General features: G+C 42.9%; 2 protein-coding genes across 6 annotated transcripts; one reads left to right on the top strand and one right to left on the bottom strand.

Moving 5' to 3' along the window:
- Positions 1-263: 263 nt before the first annotated feature.
- LOC131674529 (adipokinetic hormone/corazonin-related peptide receptor variant I-like) lies at positions 264-17,986 on the top strand. Of its 3 annotated transcripts, XM_058953256.1 has the most exons (11): positions 264-494; positions 554-556; positions 2,308-2,587; positions 6,610-6,731; positions 6,983-7,088; positions 9,492-9,699; positions 9,772-9,958; positions 11,631-11,836; positions 12,274-12,372; positions 12,520-12,644; positions 17,308-17,986. In XM_058953256.1, the coding sequence occupies exons 1-11, from the start codon at positions 451-453 to the stop codon at positions 17,389-17,391; spliced, it is 1,464 nt and encodes a 487-aa protein (XP_058809239.1). In that variant the 5' UTR covers positions 264-450; the 3' UTR covers positions 17,392-17,986. The 3 variants fall into 3 exon arrangements, with proteins under 3 accessions (XP_058809239.1, XP_058809238.1, XP_058809240.1); XM_058953255.1 differs by lacking the exon at positions 554-556 and having other exon boundaries at positions 264-503; positions 17,308-17,983; XM_058953257.1 differs by lacking the exons at positions 554-556; positions 6,610-6,731; positions 6,983-7,088 and having other exon boundaries at positions 264-503; positions 17,308-17,982.
- Positions 13,249-16,281, bottom strand: LOC131674530 (very-long-chain 3-oxoacyl-CoA reductase). 3 transcript variants are annotated; one of them, XM_058953258.1, is made up of 4 exons: positions 16,120-16,281; positions 15,412-15,787; positions 14,583-14,926; positions 13,249-13,888 (listed from the first exon to the last, which is right to left on the bottom strand). In XM_058953258.1, exons 2-4 carry the CDS (start codon positions 15,784-15,786, stop codon positions 13,618-13,620), a joined length of 990 nt encoding a protein of 329 aa, XP_058809241.1. In that variant the 5' UTR covers position 15,787; positions 16,120-16,281; the 3' UTR covers positions 13,249-13,617. The 3 variants fall into 3 exon arrangements, with proteins under 3 accessions (XP_058809241.1, XP_058809242.1, XP_058809243.1); XM_058953259.1 differs by having other exon boundaries at positions 15,412-15,931; positions 16,120-16,275; XM_058953260.1 differs by having other exon boundaries at positions 15,412-15,926; positions 16,120-16,267.
- Positions 17,987-18,017: the final 31 nt, after the last annotated feature.

Genomic DNA, 18,017 nt, shown 5'->3' with positions numbered 1-18,017 from the left:
ATGTGCACGCGTCAGTTCTTCCCGTTATTCCCTAGAAGCGCACAATGGAACTTCCGCGCGAGCGTTACGAAACACGTTCAGCTGTAAACCCATTGAAACTGCGTAAAAAAATCCAATCAAATAAGAAGACTCGTCACTCGAAAGAGCGCACAAGCTGATTCGCGTCGCGATGTACGCGCGAACAGGAGGTGGGAGAGCTTGCGCGGAGCTTGCGCTCTGTTCGCCGAGTGCATCGGAGCACCATCGACTCCAGGACCGGCAGCTGCAGTCTGCTACGCGACGCGAGCCTCGCTCCGATAAAACTTGCCACGCGAGTCTGTGCACAATTCACTCGGCACATAGCTATGACAGATCTTCACAGCAGGAATGAAATGACGATTGTGACTTCGTTTTGGTTCGACGTTCGGTTGCGCGAAGACGTTACTTAAGTTGCGAACTGCTTGTGATTGCATGGATATGGAACAGTTGCAACCGAGAATACAAATTATGCAGGAGTTCAGCAGGTATATTTTAATTTCGTTTCCATTTGGTGGAAAGCAATGCTTTCGAGGAGCTTGTTTTTCTTGGTGTCGCAAATTCATTGTACGATAGGCTAAAGCCATACGGAATCTGGTAAAGTTTGATTACCTCATCGGTAATTACATTCATTTTCACTCTCCATGATATCTTAGTAAGTATTGAAAATTTCGATAACAGAGAGTCATTCCTTCCGCAAATAAATACGAAACAACTAGCTGATTTGCAAAATCTATGTTTCGTTGATTATGTTTGCCAGCCCCAGTTGGATTCCTTTTTATTAAACAAAAATAAATATTACAAATATTATAAATTGTGTAAAATCCTTACCATACCAAAAAAGTTACAAATAAACCAAAAAGGGAATATGTATAATTAAGTCGTAAACAAAAATAACTACGCAAAATGTTCATAATGTATCCAAAATTATAAAAAAAATAACTAGACGATTAATTAATTAATAGATATTTTAATTAAATTATGAAATATCAAATCTATAATTAATTAGAAAAATTAATCAATGATCAACATGAGGTTCTTCCAGTACCAAAACATATATATGATAATCCAGGACATTCGTTTAATTTTTCAAGGTGTATATATTTTAGACAGGGAACATAATTTACAAAAAATACGTACTTTGGAGATGTTAGACATTAATTCGATTAATGATACAATAAATGTCAAACAAGATACACAATTTTTAAATAGTCACTACAAAACTTTAAATAAATAATTTTATTAAAAACATCTATAATGGTTCATATGGTCTTAATAATTTGAATGCTTAATGGGATATCTATACGTGTTGATTACTCGCGTAATGTTGTCATATTTCATGTACACCGCAGTCATTGTACAGACATTGTATAGTCAACTGTGCATAACGTATTATGTAGAATAACTGTTGATCTCAAAATAATCAGGAGAGGGAAATTTACAAATTTAATTTCTCTTGATCTATTTAATTTTTGTATAATTTTATATCCGTTGTGAGCATTCATGCGCAATGATTTTTGTTCATGACTTCATACATGTTCCCTTTTTGGTTTGCTTGTAACTTTTTGGGTATGACGTGATTTTATACAATTTTTAATATTTGTAATATTTATTTTCGTTTAATAAAAAGGAACTCAAATGAGGTTGACAAACGAAATCAGCAAAAAGTTGGTTTTGCAAATTAAGTAGTTGTTTTTTATTTATTTAAGAAAGAGACGACTCTATTATTGAAATTTCCAATACTTATCTCGTCGATAGTCTATTATGAATTTTCCAACCGTGAGTTACCGTAAGATTCAACTATATTCAACGATTATAGGTATAACTAAAAAATGTGAAAAAAAAATTAATATCAACGGCCTTAGAGAATAGTCGGAGAAAGTAAATAGTAGTTGTTGTGATTTTTATAAACAATTAGAAAAATATTATGAGATTTGCAGCCTATATTAATTTTGAATAAGTTTAATTTAATATTATTTTGAATACAAAATTAATCGAATCCTACTATTCATCCACGGAGTTTGCTAAAGTTCGAATGAAAAATGTTCGGAACGTTTACTCCATGTCAATCGCAGGAACGAGCCAATCATCGGGAAAAAGCTCATCCGTTGGCAGTTTCGTTGATAAAATATGCTGCTAAATTTCAATTTCAACATTGAAAAGACCACACGTGTAAAGCATACATCTTGAGGAAAAAACCGCGCAATACACGCCAAGGCGCACATCCAACTAAAACATTTCACCTGGCGCAACTAACGAACGAGGCGTTCTTTCTTTTCCCGCCCGTTTAAGCCACAATGAGTTCCGGAATGGGAGCGACTTCGCTCCCGGCTACAGCGACGACAGTGCCAATGGTTCAGCGCTAGCTCTACCATCTGCGATGGTTTTCACCGAGCAGACGCTGATTATCGTCATAGTCTACTCCGCCTGCTTTCTCATCGCTTCGATCGGCAATCTAACTGTCTTCTTGACACTTTCACGTGGTAGATATCGCAAATCTAGGATCTCGCTGATGATATGCCATCTGTCTATCGCTGACCTGCTCGTCGCTTTCTTCACCATACCAATTGAGGTGAGTTGCTCGATTATGTTGCACTATACTGATTCATTGAATAGAAAAGCGATAAATTTCCAGGGCGCGCTTTCTTTGCTTAATATTATTATTTTTTTTTAATTAATCAAAAAAACTTATCGCAATTGCAGTGATGTGGAATTAACCATGTAAGAGGTTATTAAAGTTTCGAGGACATGCTATTCGATTTGATGAAAAAGCTTTTAAAAATGTCCAATAACCTGATAAAGTTGCAGAGTTCGATGCTCAAGTATACGAAACAAGTGCGTTGAATTTTAAAGGGATGTTATACCTCTATTTTACCAACTTTTTCTTCGGCGCATATTTTCTCCTTAAATCATCGGAGGTCGTTCATCATAAATCAGAAGTACGATATCCCCTTAAGACAATTGAGAACAATTGAGACATTATATGAAAAGTTAAGATTAGATTGAAAAAAAAGAGAAAAATGTAAAAGACGTGTGTGGTTAATTAGGTTGTGTTTTTTATTCCTTAAAAAAACCTTTGCAACTTATACAATTGGGCGCATAAGGAGAAGAACCTTACAGATTTTAGCAGTGTCATTAGATCATTTTTTTTCTCTCGTCCAGATTGCCCTAAGGTATCAAGATCAATTGAATAATGTGCGATGATTTGAAGAGAAATAGTGAGAATAACTGAAAAAAATATTACGCGACTATATTGTTAACATGGATCCATCTATGCCGAGAGCAACTACATTAAAAGAATTGTGTAAAGAGAAAGGCTTGTCTATGATGGGAATAAAAGCTGAATTAATAACTTAACTGGATAGCGCTGATCCGTTTTGTAAATACACGGAAGAATCTGAAAATGTGAAATGTGAAAACGTGAGAACAAAAAGAAACAATTGAAATTCTCGTCCATTGAGTGGAAGTATGGAAGTATTCGACAATAAAAAATCTTGTGTTTTTTTTTCGCTCGAAACTGTAAGGACAATCATCGATCGTATAGAATTTAATAGAACCGGCTGATAACTTAATTCGTTGAGTTTACGAGCGAACGAAGGGCAGCATCGATTTCTTCTAACACTGATTACAGATCGAATGCCGATGAGCTTTCACGGAGAGTGCACTTCCAATAAGTGACGACGTGGCCTCGCAAATCACGTCGCGTATATAGCAGACAATGCCTTTGTTAAAACTGCGCGTACGCGGAGACTGAAAAATCACCGAGGCTGGATTCAGAGCTCGAGCTGAAGTCGCGGCCGAATGTCGTAAACGACGCAACGTGACATAAAGACTTAAGTTTGTTGGCGTCGCGGTCGGTTTAGCCGTTCGCTCATGCGGCCGCCGCTGACACAACCATAAGAAGGTTTATTCGAAAACTCGACTACAGCCGTGCAAGCTTGTTAGTCGAATCTTCGATGTTTCGGAAGTAGACTGGCAGCTGAAAATTCGTATTCGCTTCTGTTGCAAAGCGCTGGCATGGAAAGGTGTGTGCCCTGGAATATTAGAAACGCGAATAGCCGGTAAATTGCGAGGCGCGCAAAGTGCCAACTTCCTCGAAGTAATTATCCATTCTTCGGCTCACTTGAAATACGTCCTATTGAATGTAACGGGGTTTCGAGTGAAAAGCATTTAAGACGGCGAATGCCTCCCCTCCGGTAAACTTCCGGTTGTTAAGCTCGCGTTTGAGTTTCGTTTTCGCCGGACATGAACATCTCGCAAACGAATGCGCTTTTTCAAGCGTCTCCCCGGGCTCCGATTCGAGTGTTACGTGCCACGAAATAAAATTTCAGAACTGGCACCTTTTCTCATTTGCGTGTCCGCGCGCTTTGACTGCCGGAGGGAAAACAAGCCTCTCGAACCACTCTTTTTTTCCAGCTTATCTCGGTTTCAACGTGACTCGCTCGAACTTCCAGTGGACGTAAAGCGGTTACGCTCCGTAGCTTTTCTTCTCGCGAACTTTATTGAAAAAAGAAATTCGCTTCGTGCTTCGAGCCGAGATTAACAGCGACAGTGCCTAACGCGACCTCGCGGCCCAAAGAAGTTGGTTAATCGTTTGAAGGCTTCCGGATCGGAGTTCGAATGGAAATTTGCGAGCTCCTCCGACTTGATTGACGTTCCGCGCTCGTGACTTAGGAACGTAGAAAGCTCGTGTGCGCTCGCGGCCTCGTCGCGCCCCTCGCGGCGTATCTTCTGGGACAGTTTAGGTTGCGAGAGCGATCGATTTGCGCGGTTGGGAAACGACACGCGCTCAACGACGCGAGTTAATTATCGAGCGAGCGGCAGTCGGAACGAGAGGGCAACTGGACACTGCCAGCGCGCGGCGACGTCAAAGTGGATGATGTGTTGATTGCCTGGGCTCTCGTGGCGCACAGGCGCGCAATCGATCGCGGCCAAGGTAAACTTACACGCCCGCCCGTACAGCAAAGGTTGCCGTAAAGTCGCCGCAAATGATGTGCCCCGATAGACCGGGATATACGCGTGGATTCCTATTACACGACAGCGCTGTCTAAGCTGCGGCCCGTTCCCGACACGCTGCCTTCCTTTCGGCAGCGATGCGATATTGCAATTTATCGCTGCCCGACGCTCGATTAGTCTTGTATCGACATTCGCTGCTAGATCAAATTGCTATTTTTTTCAACGTGGGCTAGTTTCGAGCGGATATTCTCTCTGTTGTCGAAAACATTTGAAAGCTCTTTTTTTTTCACATCGAACTAGCTGTAGCCGTCGTCATAGAAAGGCTCGGATCGACTACGGCATCGATCCACTTCGAAGCCGATAAAAACGTAAACCGAGTGCAATCCTACGTTTTAAAGTAAAACGAAAATCGTAAACCGTGCGGACCGATAGAACCTCGATTTGGTCGAAACTCGTATTTCATCGAGAATTGGGAGTGCGATTGAAATATTTAATTGCGTTTCTATCCACTGGACACTAGAAGCAAACGATGGATCACTTCAATCCCTGATCATTCGATGGATAGTTCCCAAATAAGTCGCCGATAGATTTTATTTCTGATGATATAATGCCATCGGATTTTTAAACGTTGTAGTGCTGTACACCATTTATCGTCCGTCTTTTTTGTGGCTTCACTTTATTTCCTTTCTTTTTTCTTACTTTTTTTATGATACCTAATTAAATATATTCTTATACTGAATTTAACGAACCTTTGTAGAAATAATATCGATGATAACTAGTCGGCAATGATAATTAAAATTATGTTTAAGCGACGTTCCGCCAGTTAATTTACTAACTTCATTAGGCTTCGAATAACAATTGTATTCTTTCTACTAATGTATATTCGTTGTAACTATTTGAGTAGCGATCTAGTTAACCAACGAAACGTCGCCTAAATGATTTTAATAAATCTGGTTGACCTTTCCTATCGTAATTTAATTGTTTATAAATGACATAATTTTGATCTGCCATTCCAGTGAGATTCTTGATTCATTGCTCAAATTGAGTAACGACAATAGATCTTTTGCACAACTATCATAATTCAATTTAATGAACTTCTTGGATGCGACTTTTACACAAATCATTTTGCCGAGTATAGCTTTCCTTGAAAGCAGCTTTGGCAGTAAACTTAAAGATTCATAGCATTGCCGCAGAGATGCTTGTATACACGTCGACGTATAGGAAACTTCCTTCGTAGTTAAAATCCAACTATGAATCATGAAATGTTATTCAACACATCATTGCTCCCGCAACAACGAAACTGTGAAACTGTTGTTCAGCGCGAGACAAAAGATACGCCGGTTTCGAGTATTTTTTAATATTCACTGCAAAATTAATTTCACTGCATTGTGCAACGTGCAAGCTAACGTGTTCTGCAAAGTTGTAGCTGCTGGCCGTGCAGCCATTTAATTAATATTTTTCCTACGGATTCGCCCCATTGCGATGAATATTAAAAGAAGGTTATTTGAGCGTCAATGATGGGATAGAATTGAACATATATAATCTATTGCCTTGATAGCGCCATTTCCATCAAGTTTTCACACCTTTTTGTTGCAACGCGATACGTCGCGCGTTAAACAAGTACTTCTGACGTTGCAGATTGGATGGCGAATAACCGTACAATGGATCGCTGGAGACGTGGCCTGTAAAGTATTGCAATTCATTCGAGCTTTCGGCCTCTACCTCTCCAATAACATTCTCATTTGCGTCTCGCTCGACAGGTACACTTAGATTAGCAGATTAACATTCTATTTGATCAATTATGTCGAGCCGAGGCAACGTCAATCGCAGCCTCGCAATTTCTCCAACGTGATATTCGCAGCTTCGTGCTTGTTTTAATAGCCGGCGCCGCTGCTGTCGAAAAGTTCATATATAATTCGCAGTCGACGAACGCCGGCGATTCAATCAATTACATGACGTTTGCGAATGTCCCGGGGAGATGAATAAACGGACGCTTATTGTTCGACGGCAGGTACTTTGCGGTGCTTTATCCGCTGCGCATGAACGACGCGAGGAGACGAGGCAAATTCATGCTCACCGTCGCTTGGGTTTCCAGCATCGTTTACACGATACCTCAAGTGAGTTCACGCCATTAATATCGCAACTGTCCAATGCCGATGTGCAGCTTGTGTTGCTTGTGTAAATAATGCTTCTGTAGAAGTATCTTTTACGTTGTGATGCTTTTCTAGGAAACTTATTATTTTTCTTCGTGTTTTTTTATCATCAAGTTTAACTTCAACGCCTTTTTCGCGTTTCCTATCAAGTTCTCCTGTGCGATCAAATAGCATATTATTCCATTGTAACAGGATCAACGTTACTCTTTACATGCACTTAAAGTCACCTACGTAGAATTTTGGAAAATGCGCGAACTTGCGACTTTTTCCACCGGCATTGCACGAGTACTTGTTGTAAATATGGTATTTATACTTTGAAAGAATTTATCAATGATGAAAAGTTTCGATATACTTTATTCACACCTAAATCTGATCCTTACAATACAGTTTGTAGTTCAAATGTAGTTCGAACTGGTTCAAAGTGTTTTGAATAAATCTCAAAGTGGACATTAACAATATTTAAGCACGAAATCAAATCGTTTTTGAATAAAATAATTTAATTACTCTCCTAAACAAATTTAACGATGTCATGTGCCTTCCGTTCCGAATAGATTTGAACACTTTTCGAAAGCTGTACGAACGTCATTCATCGTACTCAGATTCATAATTCGCGAGAAGTTTTAGGTCATCAACGTGATTTGCCAGGGTAAAAATCGATACCCTCTCCTATGACAGTCGTGAACGCGAGCCCACGAGAGTGGAGCATCTGCCAAGTGTCTCGTCTCGAAGAGCTTCCCGCTAAAAATACACGATCGATGTGACGGGCCGGATGAAGGGCCACTTTTATCCAATTATCACGCTGACGCCTCGCTTCCTCCGCTCTTCCTCTGTCCACCTCTCGCGACTTGTTCCGGCGAAACCGCGGCATTGTTTCCGAATGGCTGCACCTTTATTTCCCCTCGCGGGGCGCACCGAGAGCAAAAAAAGAGGACAGGAGCGCGCTCGTGGGTGTGTGAAGTCGATGCGACCGATTAAAACCGTTCGATTGCATCCCCGCGGAAAATCCACTCCGAGTCAAGGCGAGCGTGCACACAAGAAGCCAGTCAATTTTCCGGATGAGATTTCTCTTTCTTCCGAAGCGCACTCTGCTTTGCGCGAGCTGGGGAATAACAGATGCGCCAAAGAGCTTTCTCTGCTCCACGCCATTGTCCCGCCGGTGTTTTCATTCTGCGCTTTGACTTTTGCGCGGGCGTCAAAGGCGAAATCGCCGCGCGAAAGCTCGTTACATGCGCATCGACGAGATTGAAGGCCCGACAACAAAGCCGCCGGTAAAACGAATAAATACCATGCCTATGTCGTGCTTCGGAAAGCCCGGATCTCGCAAAGCGAGGAAAAAAGAGATTCCAGTTTTAATGCGCTCGCTGGCCTGGCTCGCCAGCCGTGATTTCGCCGCGCCGGCGCTACAAACTTTAATTTAGAAGCGTTTCATTATTTTCAGTCTGCTCGTCTACTACCGAGACATTTGAAGGACAGCCGACACGTCAAAGTTGCCACTTGCGCTACGAGGAAGTCCATTTTTGCCGAGTGCCGTAGTCGCAGTTACGATCTTCGTGACAGTTCCATCGAGCCAAGGCAATGCCTGGAAATAATCGACGCGCGCGTTCGACAAAATGCCCCCGGATCGAACGGTCAACGCCACTATTTTAATTTGTCCATTTGCCAGCGGATGTCGTGAACTAGGCAATAACGAATCGGGGAGTTGCAGCCACGATTTACCTAAGGCGTATCCCTCCCACTCGAGCATTTGTTTTTAAAACCAAAACGCTCAGTAATTATTGAGCAGCGATTGGTTGCTCACACAATAGTCGTGCTATTTACAGTGTAAGGGGTAACGTCGTTTCCAGCCACGTACGTAATCGAAGGTTCTGTTTACTTTTTCCAAGTCCCTTTTTTCATCGTTGCCGACGGCTAGTTACAAGTTGGCTCCTCGGTTTCTTATTTCTTTGCCGATAACAATGCGCTACACAGCATCCGTTTGCTAACGGCAAGTAAACTGTCGATAGACTTATCCCCGGACTACTTTGGAAATTTACTGCACTCTGTAAGAAAATGCTACGTCGCGAAATGACGAACATTATTGATTGAAAATACAGAATTCAATCTACTCGTATTGTGTCTGTTGAAATTTGGGCTCCATCGAATGTGAAAGGAAGCGGCTATTTAATTTGGCTCGTAGTGGATATTCGCTTTCGTCCACATTCAATTAGAAGCTAATCTCAACGAGCTAATCTCAACTCAAACAGTCTATTATGAAACTAGCGAGCTATGGTTCTTACAAATTCAATTGCAAATTACCCTGATTAGTCGCATGTAATTTCCCATTCAAGATGTCACACGTGTCTTTAGCTCAATTTTGCCCACTTGCAGAGCATCGTGTTCCACGTGTCGACTCACCCGCAGCACAAAAATTTCACCCAGTGCGTGAGCTTCGAGTCTTTTCCGTCGGATCTCTTTGAGAAAATCTACAACGTGTTCTGCATCGTGACAATGTACTTCATACCGCTGACTATCATTTGCTGGGTATACCTGCAGATCCTCTGCGAAATAAGCAGTAAATCAAAGGACAGCAAACCAGGTGAGCCGCCGTTCGTGGACGCGTGTCTCGCTGGTGCACGAGTAACGTTGTCTCTTCTGCTGCTCGTTACAGACATCATAATGTCCAACAGCGACGGCACGATCAGCACGTCCAACGCCAATCAGAAGAACCGAATGCGTCTGCGTCGCTCGGACATGTCGAGCATCGAGAGAGCTCGCAGTCGCACGTTGAAGATGACCATCAAAATCGTCGTCGCCTTCATTCTCTGCTGGACACCCTACATCACGATGAGTCTCTGGTAAATCACAGTTCAGCGCGTTATGGCTCTTCGGTCAACAAATTACTTGCACATCATTCGCTTTTACAACTCGGAGGCTCAACGACAACGCGATACTTGTTATAGGATCTACAAAAGATTACACGTAATCTTTCGAGTTGAAATAAAATATCCGCCTAAATGCGAAGTATAATTTTTGGAATAATCATAAGTTTTGCAGGACGGTCATCTCCACTGGTTTTTTTTATTGATTATCTATCGAAGTCTTTACGAAATTACAGAACTATCGACGGAAGTCAATTCGTCCTCGCGTAATACGCGTCAACGCAATTTCCAATAGAATAAATCGAGAATTGACTTTGTACCGTGGGAGCCAATTTACATTGAAAGCGTTTACAATTGAACAGTATTGTCAATAATCTGTGTGAGCGATCCCACCAAAACAGTGCAATAATTCGATACGATTTCACAATGGCACGTTGCATTGGGAACTTCGAAGTAAATCTATCTATCCTCTGCTCGAAACTTTGACACGTACAGAGCTTTAAAAATACCCAAAGCTCACTTAGTATTACGCATGTCTTCGAATTTTGTTACTTTAAAGCTCTTATGCATTGCTTCACTTTACAAATCTTATTGTAGAAGTCGAAATTGCGATCAGAAAATAGACTAATATATGGTTTTTTTATTGCGCGGTATTCCGTAGGATTAGAAATTGTAAATTGGAATAACGCTATTGTTTGTTTTTTCTAATTAAAATACACAAAACGTTAAACGTTATGTTCCATTTTTTTAAACTCTCCTATAAGTCCAAAATGCTGTCACAAGCATGCCACGAGGCGGGGTCACATTGTTTCGCGTTTAATGTGTTCTATAAATTGATAAAATCGTTTGAGTAAGTGCGTACACGTAGTGTGAAAATTCGATAAAATACTCACGTATTAAAGCAATTTTTCGTGGGATCGCTCATGCATTCGCTTTCATGGATGTTCGTTCAGATTAAAATTTTCATAATGGCGCAAACTGATGTTACAAATTGAAATACACATAATGTATATTATCACATACTGTAGCAGTATCGAGATTTGGATCTCATTAAAGTGCACCTCGCATCAAACTAAAATATATTGTTACGCACACATGAAAGGTGACTTTAACTGCAAATTCAACGTTAATACCTCAGACTTTATAAAATATATGAATTACAAAGCTCAGCACTTGCGGTATTAATCGTTTGAAATATGTTTCATACTGTTGTGAGTACACGATTCATAGTATTCGCAAGCAAAAATGAACGACGAATTTTGAAACTTCACGCTCGATTAGATGGCCATTAGTCGATAAATTTACAGAACTAATTAAATATAGTAATGGCTTGTTGAAATTTTTAATAGGTAATAAAGAGTTCAAATCGACTTTCCTTTGAAAACTAGCTCAAATAAAAGCTGAAGTTTACAATCGATATCCGAACAAGTGAATTTCAGCTCTCAAGTTGATTTTATACAAATGAAGCTTACCATGCTGACGATTGCCTCAATGAAACTGAATCCAATACAGAATAAGGTTGAACAAGTTTAATTTAATCAGCACGGAATCAAGTCATTTAAAATTCCTAGATAAAAAGGCATCGAGTGTCCTCGATTGCATACGAAATAGCCGCTGGCTGTGACTGACAATGCGTTTGTGAATGCAGGTACGTGATCGACAACGAAAGCGCCAAGAGTGTCAACTACATGGTGCAGGAGTCATTATTCATCATGGCCGTTGGCAATTCGTGCGCCAATCCTCTAGTCTACGGCAGCTACGCGATCGATTTTAAGAAGGAGTTCTGCCGTTGCTTCCAGTCATTCACTTCCAGGCAACCCAACGTCGACGTCAATATCATTCAACCGAGCTTGGGTAAGACTCCAACAATATTGAGCTTGCCCGCGGATCAGCTCAATCTCGATAAAGAATCAAGCGATATATTTTCCCTCTACGACATCGCTGGCCTTTCGCTGCGAGCGAGCAAACATGTTTGCTTAGCGAATCGGTATATTCGGCAGCGTACGTCAAAAGTCCCGTTGAAAATTCAACGCCACAGTCGGGATTTGCTGATCCGCCGCGCACAAATGTTCACTCCCACGTCTGTTTCGTTTTAGTTTTGCACCTCAATGCAGCTCCATATTAGTACAGCCTAAATAAACAAAACTGTTGCACGAAAACATTCATTCCACGTAGTTGAAAAACATGCATAAAACAGCTGGCGCCCGGGGCCAAAACGCCTCCAGTTTTTGTCGAACGATGAACTCAGTCTTCAGTCTATTGTGAACCGTCACGGACATCTGTTGTTGCAGGTACGAATTTCCAGAAATCAACCGAAAAGCCAAAGTCCCCGGGTGTCAGCAAACGAATCGTTCATAGCGTGCGACAAGCCGTGCAAGGTCTACTCAAAGGTGCGTAAATTCATCCTCTCACTTCCCCCTCCCTTCTTTGTCCCTTGTGATAGATAGCGAAACATCGTTGTTTTTCGTTATTCAACTCGTGCGATTTATCGCATATAAAATTATATCCATGTAATTTTTATACATTTTCTTATTTAGTTGGCAGTCAGCAGACTAAAAGTACTGGATTGAACCCAAAAATTCTCGTGTCACCAAGTCCGAGATTATCAGTGTCGTCGTCTTCCAAAGGAATCGCCGTTGAGAAGATGCAGCTTCAGGTCATTGTAAGTGTGTTTTCTTCCCATTGACGTTTAGATATATACAGTGTGCGAAGCGGATGTGACGATATATATTATCATTCATTCAAAGACACTCCACAATGAGAGACGTGAAAATATTTTACACATTGAAATTCAGTCGTAGATATGTATATATGCTTTACGATGTCATTTTCATGATCTACAAATGGGGAAGACATGCATATGACTATGATTTTTCGTGTTTATGCTAGGAAAACATTTGGTTTCCTACGTGTTTTTTTAAAGTATACTTTTCGGAAAAATATATTTTTAAAAAATAAAAAATTTTTAAAAATAACCCGAATAACGAATTTACGTGATATTGATTTTCACGTCAATCAATCATTTAAATCAGTAAATGCGTAAATTCGACCAACTGTATATAGAATAATTAACAGCAAAAATATGTATAAATTGATGATAAACGTATGTCTTTTTTATCGACAACAATACACCTTACGAGTATAGCATAGATTCCAAACGTCATTATTATATTGCTCTATATACCGTATGGACAATAATATTAACAGCTACAATAATAAGTCGAATTAGCAATTCAATTACTTATTGTATTTGACATTAAATAAATGACAAGGTCGATGTCGTAAATAAACTATATATCTTTATTAATAACAAAAAGAAAAAAAACAACGATCGTACAAATCGTGATTACATGGACGCATATCGTGGCTGTCAATTCGTTGCTCGCTCAAAGCCCAAAATAAAAAAACATATACAAACAATCGCTTGTAAATATTAAGGCACTGAATCAACGAAACGTCGCTTCACGTCCGGAACACACGATTGGTATATAACTATATGCAACGACCCAGCGGTCAAACGAAGCTTGCACAACGTCACCTTTATCCTCTTCTAGAACAAGAAAAACAAACTTCCGCGCGCGCGCGCGTAAGAGAGCACATAAGAATCACATCATTATACATTATAGTCTTTGTGTTTAACTAGCGAGAGCTTCGCTGCTCTCGTCTTCTTTCGATACACTGGCAGCCTCATCTTTCGGCTTCTTACGAAGCGCGCGTCCACGAATGTTCAGCATTGTCCTTGCAACTAACCAAACGGCACCTTTCTCGCAGATGCATCGTAATCCATTGATGAAACCCAAGATTAAACAGTGTGGTGGATAGCCGGTCGTGCGTTGCTCAATGCCTACGGTTTTCAGTGATGCCTCAACGAAACGTTCCGGTGTTGGTGCCATCCACGTGGCGCGCCTGGAAAACGTCGGTTGTATAATTTGTCGTTTCGTCAGAATCAACATTTTCTTAAGGTCATTGTGCGCGCGACAATGCGGAGCAGCACACGAACGGCAATTTTGTTTTTGCTCCCAGCTCACGTCATGGATACTTCAATCAATTTTAACCATTGCTGAATTTCATCTTTTCTCTTTCTCGTAACGAATGTGTACTCGCGGTTAACGTCGAATACTTAATTATTGAACAGCAATGAAAAATAATTCATATTCATGACGGCCGTTCAACGCGACAACTTGTAATTGTTATAGCTCAATAAAAACAAACGCTCGTGATTTTCTCACACATAACACCGTCAATCTCTGTAATTTTCCAGCGAACTGCTGACGCGAAAACGTCGCGTTGAATATTCGATTTCGTACAATGAAAGAAAAAAGAAGCAAAGCTCCTAATTCAGAAATTCCATAAACACCTGTCACATCGTTAAAAATTTTAAAGCAGCATCGAATTTGTAGTCTCAAGTAGTAGTCAGTTACTTTTTTCTCTGTTTGCCAAGCGCCAATCTCGTTAGCATTAGCATCACTACAAAAGAAACGCAAGAAAAGATCGCTTGGATTTTTTCCGTAATGTGTTTCATTAATGACGTCGCGGACAAAAAAGAACATCACACACTCGCCTCTCATAGATACAGAGCGAACGGCTTTTTTTTACTCACTTGATCTTGGACATCTTGGTGGCAACGGGTCCAGGTAGAACGCATTGAACGGTGACACCTCTGGGGGCGGCCTCGGCAGCCAAATCGGCGCTCAGTTTGTCGACGAACATCTTGCTCGCCGAGTACACGGCCAGATAGGGACTCGGCATTGCACCGGCCGCAGAGCCGACGTTGATAACGACGCCTTTGCCCCGCTCCATCATTCCAGGAAGCACCTGCCTCGCGACACCGGTCACGCCGGCCACGTTCAGCTGCAGGATCCTCGAGATCGTCTCCTCGCTCACGTGGGTGAACAGCTCCGGGTGATCGTAGCTCGTGCCCGCGTTGTTCACCAGCACGCCTACCTGCAAACAACGGAGTGAAAGTTTTTTGAAAGCGATACGCGCGCGCGAGGCGCTCTCCTCTTCGAGAGGTGCACACGCAGATCGCGTGAAAGTTTCCAAATCTACACGGGAAATTCGAGCACGACGCGTTGCCGCGAGCCTTTGGCTTTCTCGGGAGGCAGCAGCGGCACGAGTTTTGCCGCTGCGGTCGACCCAAGAAAAGTCACGCCCGAGCTTCTGCCTCGCCGCGACCGTAGCGATTGTCGTTCTCTGTAGAAATTCATGGGCTTCGCGCGCGCACCGCGCACTCACTTTCTACCTCCGGCGATACTCGCGTGCCCGAAACTCCGGAGCAATCCGGAGTGGACATTAGAGAGCCTCCGGAAAACGGCGATTTCGACGGTCTACGATAATCGGAGGGGAAAAAACGAGTTACGTGACGCCTTAATCTAGAGTTATTAAAAACGATAATTGCTTGGCGCGCGAGAACGAGAGCATTTACTCACCTCAAGCTCCTCGATAGCCTTGCCGATTTTGTTGTAAACAGCTTGTCCCTCGGTCAAATCAGCCTCGACGACGCGAGTTTCTACCCCGTAAGTCCTCTTAATGTTGGCAGCCACGTCTTCCAATTTCGGCAGAGACCTCGACACCAAGACGATGTCCAAGCCTTTGTTCGCCAAAGCTTGCGCGAAAGCTTTTCCGAGTCCATCGGTGGCACCGGTCACCACTGCCCACTTACCCTGGCTCGCAACGTCGATACCAAGGCCCAAATTCGGTGCTATCAGCTTCCTCCAGACCGTCAAGCTCAGCCGGACGGTTATTCGCAGGCCGACCGCTGCTACTATCACAAGTGCTATCTTCTCCCAACACGTTAGCGCCATTCTGTTACACAACGAGCGTTCAGCTCAACAAATTGTCTCGGATACACTCGCGCCAATGTCGTTCACTCGCGAATGCGAGTATCAGTTGCGCACGCTTTCCAAACGTCCGGCGGATTCGCCGCTGTGTTCCGTCGTGCGCGCTACTCTGCCGCGAGGAGAAAGAGAGAGAGAGAGAGAGAATTTCACTGCACTTTCCAAGTTTAGTGTGCACGAGGCGTGCACGAGGCGGGCTCGCGGAGCACCGTCGACAGCGCGCCGACGGAAATCGATAGCGGCGCCGAGCTACGTGCTATAGCCTGCACCGCGAGAAGCAGAGAGAAATGTTCGTCTTACCTGGCAGTAGCATCCGCAGAGTGTATAGCGGGACAGTAAGAGGCCACTGGGCTAGCTGACGAAAAACGTGTGCGTACGTGTTCTGCGGCCCGAGTGCAGCTGATAATTCGGGAAAGCCGCACGGCTCGACGATGAACCACGGCGGCTCGACGACTCGTCCGATGCGCGCGCAATGTCAGGGGCTTTCCCCTACCCCGTCGCGCGCGCGCGCGTTCCTTTAGAAAACGCATATAGTGGGGCGACGGCACACTTTTAATGCAAAACACGGAGAAGGGGAATATCTGGGCCGGCTACACTCAGGCGTGATATACGTGCACGTGTTCCAATTAATATTTCTTTTTTTTTTTCGCGTCGTATTAAATTGACGTTTCCGAAGAGAAGCAGGCGACACCGGAAGTCGAGGGTCGGATCCGCAGTACATTTCGAGCCACGTATTCAGCTCCGAAGTTCCAATCGCTCGATGCCTGAAGTCGGGAGCTTCACGAACATGACGGCAATGCTCGACTGCGCGCGAATCTATTAGCTTGTAAAGCGACAATATATCTCTGACGATGTGCGTACGTAAGCGCGTTTGATAGTCCTTTGATTGTTTTACGCGCACCTGTACAAATTTCGAGCGATTATAAGCCATTTCGATTTATCGCTCTTCGATTACGATGTCTTATTATCGTTGTCGAATCCCGTGTCCGATATTGCCTTCACTCGATATTATCGACTGTCCTAAGAATTTTTTATTAACTTGACAATTCGCACTCAAATTCAATGCTATCTTCGAGCATATTGTAAAAGGAATTAATTCAATCCGCAAAAATTAGGGGAAATTAAAAAATAATAATAAGTCCGGAATTAGTAAGAAAAAGGAGAGAGTTAGAAATGCCATAAATTAAAGGCATTGAACGCGAAGCGACAACAGCTGCTTTCGCATAATTTGTAGACCAATCGCTGTACATAAGAGTCACGGGCAATGTTTACCTTCCGCTTTTTCCCTGCGCGAATCCACCGCGCACGAGGCGAACGAACGATCCCAAGGCTCTGCTCTCGCCGCGAGGAGATATACCGTTCGTTCGGCGCGCGCGCGCGCGCACCGCTCCTTTCGAGTAGGTCAAGAGCCGATGCTTTCGCTTTTTTTTTCGGCGGCAGACTCGCTTCGCGCTCATTCTTAATTGCCGACGTATCTCTTTGCTGCAGAAGCCGATCATCAGGACCGCCAGCAGCGAGGGCGACACCCACGAGCCGAGCAGCGCCGTCGACGACGAGAGGCAGACCGTTTGAAGGCAGGAAACAGCCGTTGTCTTCGCGGCTGACGAGTCGCATTCTTATTCGGACATTCGCGAAGGAGAAACATCTCCAATTATGTCTGTGCATATATGTTCGTTTGACAAATGTGATGTTTAGCTCGACGATATTTTTCCAAAATCTGTGTGTGTGTATGTGTGTGTGTTACACGAGCTGTTCCGCAAAAGCATCCGCGTGCAAGACACGCGAACTATACATACGCTATGCACAAAGCACGGGAGAGAAAATAAAAAGAAGATTCTGTTCGTCAATAGATCGCCTGTTTCCAATTCTTTTACCTGGCCGTTGTCTGCGATTCCGCTCACTTTCTCCGATCGAGAGTAACGCCTTTCAGCTCGATTTTTAGCTTCGGCTGAACTCTCACTCGTCGTTATTTTTTTATACATGCGTCTAGGCGGACTACTTTCGTGGCAAAAATAAAATCGATGAATTTTTTTTTCCGTGAGTGACGAGGTGGCCAAGCGACGCGATGGTCGCTTAACTTTTTTTCAACGGCACGTGCGTCCGTTCTATTTCCTTCGCTTGTCTATCATAGCGAACGTAATAAAAGCGTGCCCGAACGGAGCAATGAGAGAGAGAGAGAGAGAGAGAGAGAGAGAGAG

Source organism: Phymastichus coffea, unplaced genomic scaffold, assembly GCF_024137745.1.
Source record: "Phymastichus coffea isolate CEN01 unplaced genomic scaffold, Cenicafe_Pcof_1.1 PCOF00253, whole genome shotgun sequence".
NCBI lineage: Eukaryota > Metazoa > Arthropoda > Insecta > Hymenoptera > Eulophidae > Phymastichus > Phymastichus coffea.
This window is presented reverse-complemented; position numbering and strand designations above follow the sequence as displayed.

Coding starts and splice junctions, on each gene's coding strand:
- LOC131674529 (XM_058953255.1), top strand. CDS start 451: ATGGATATGGAACAGTTGCAACCGAGAATACAAATTATGCAGGAGTTC. Junction 6,732..6,982: donor ATTTGCGTCTCGCTCGACAG/GTACACTTAGAT, acceptor GTTCGACGGCAG/GTACTTTGCGGTGCTTTATC. Junction 12,373..12,519: donor CGTGCAAGGTCTACTCAAAG/GTGCGTAAATTC, acceptor TTTCTTATTTAG/TTGGCAGTCAGCAGACTAAA.
- LOC131674530 (XM_058953258.1), bottom strand. CDS start 15,786: ATGGCGCTAACGTGTTGGGAGAAGATAGCACTTGTGATAGTAGCAGCG. Junction 14,927..15,411: donor AGGCTATCGAGGAGCTTGAG/GTGAGTAAATGC, acceptor CGTTGTTTGCAG/GTAGGCGTGCTGGTGAACAA. Junction 13,889..14,582: donor ACCAAGATGTCCAAGATCAA/GTGAGTAAAAAA, acceptor GACGTTTTCCAG/GCGCGCCACGTGGATGGCAC.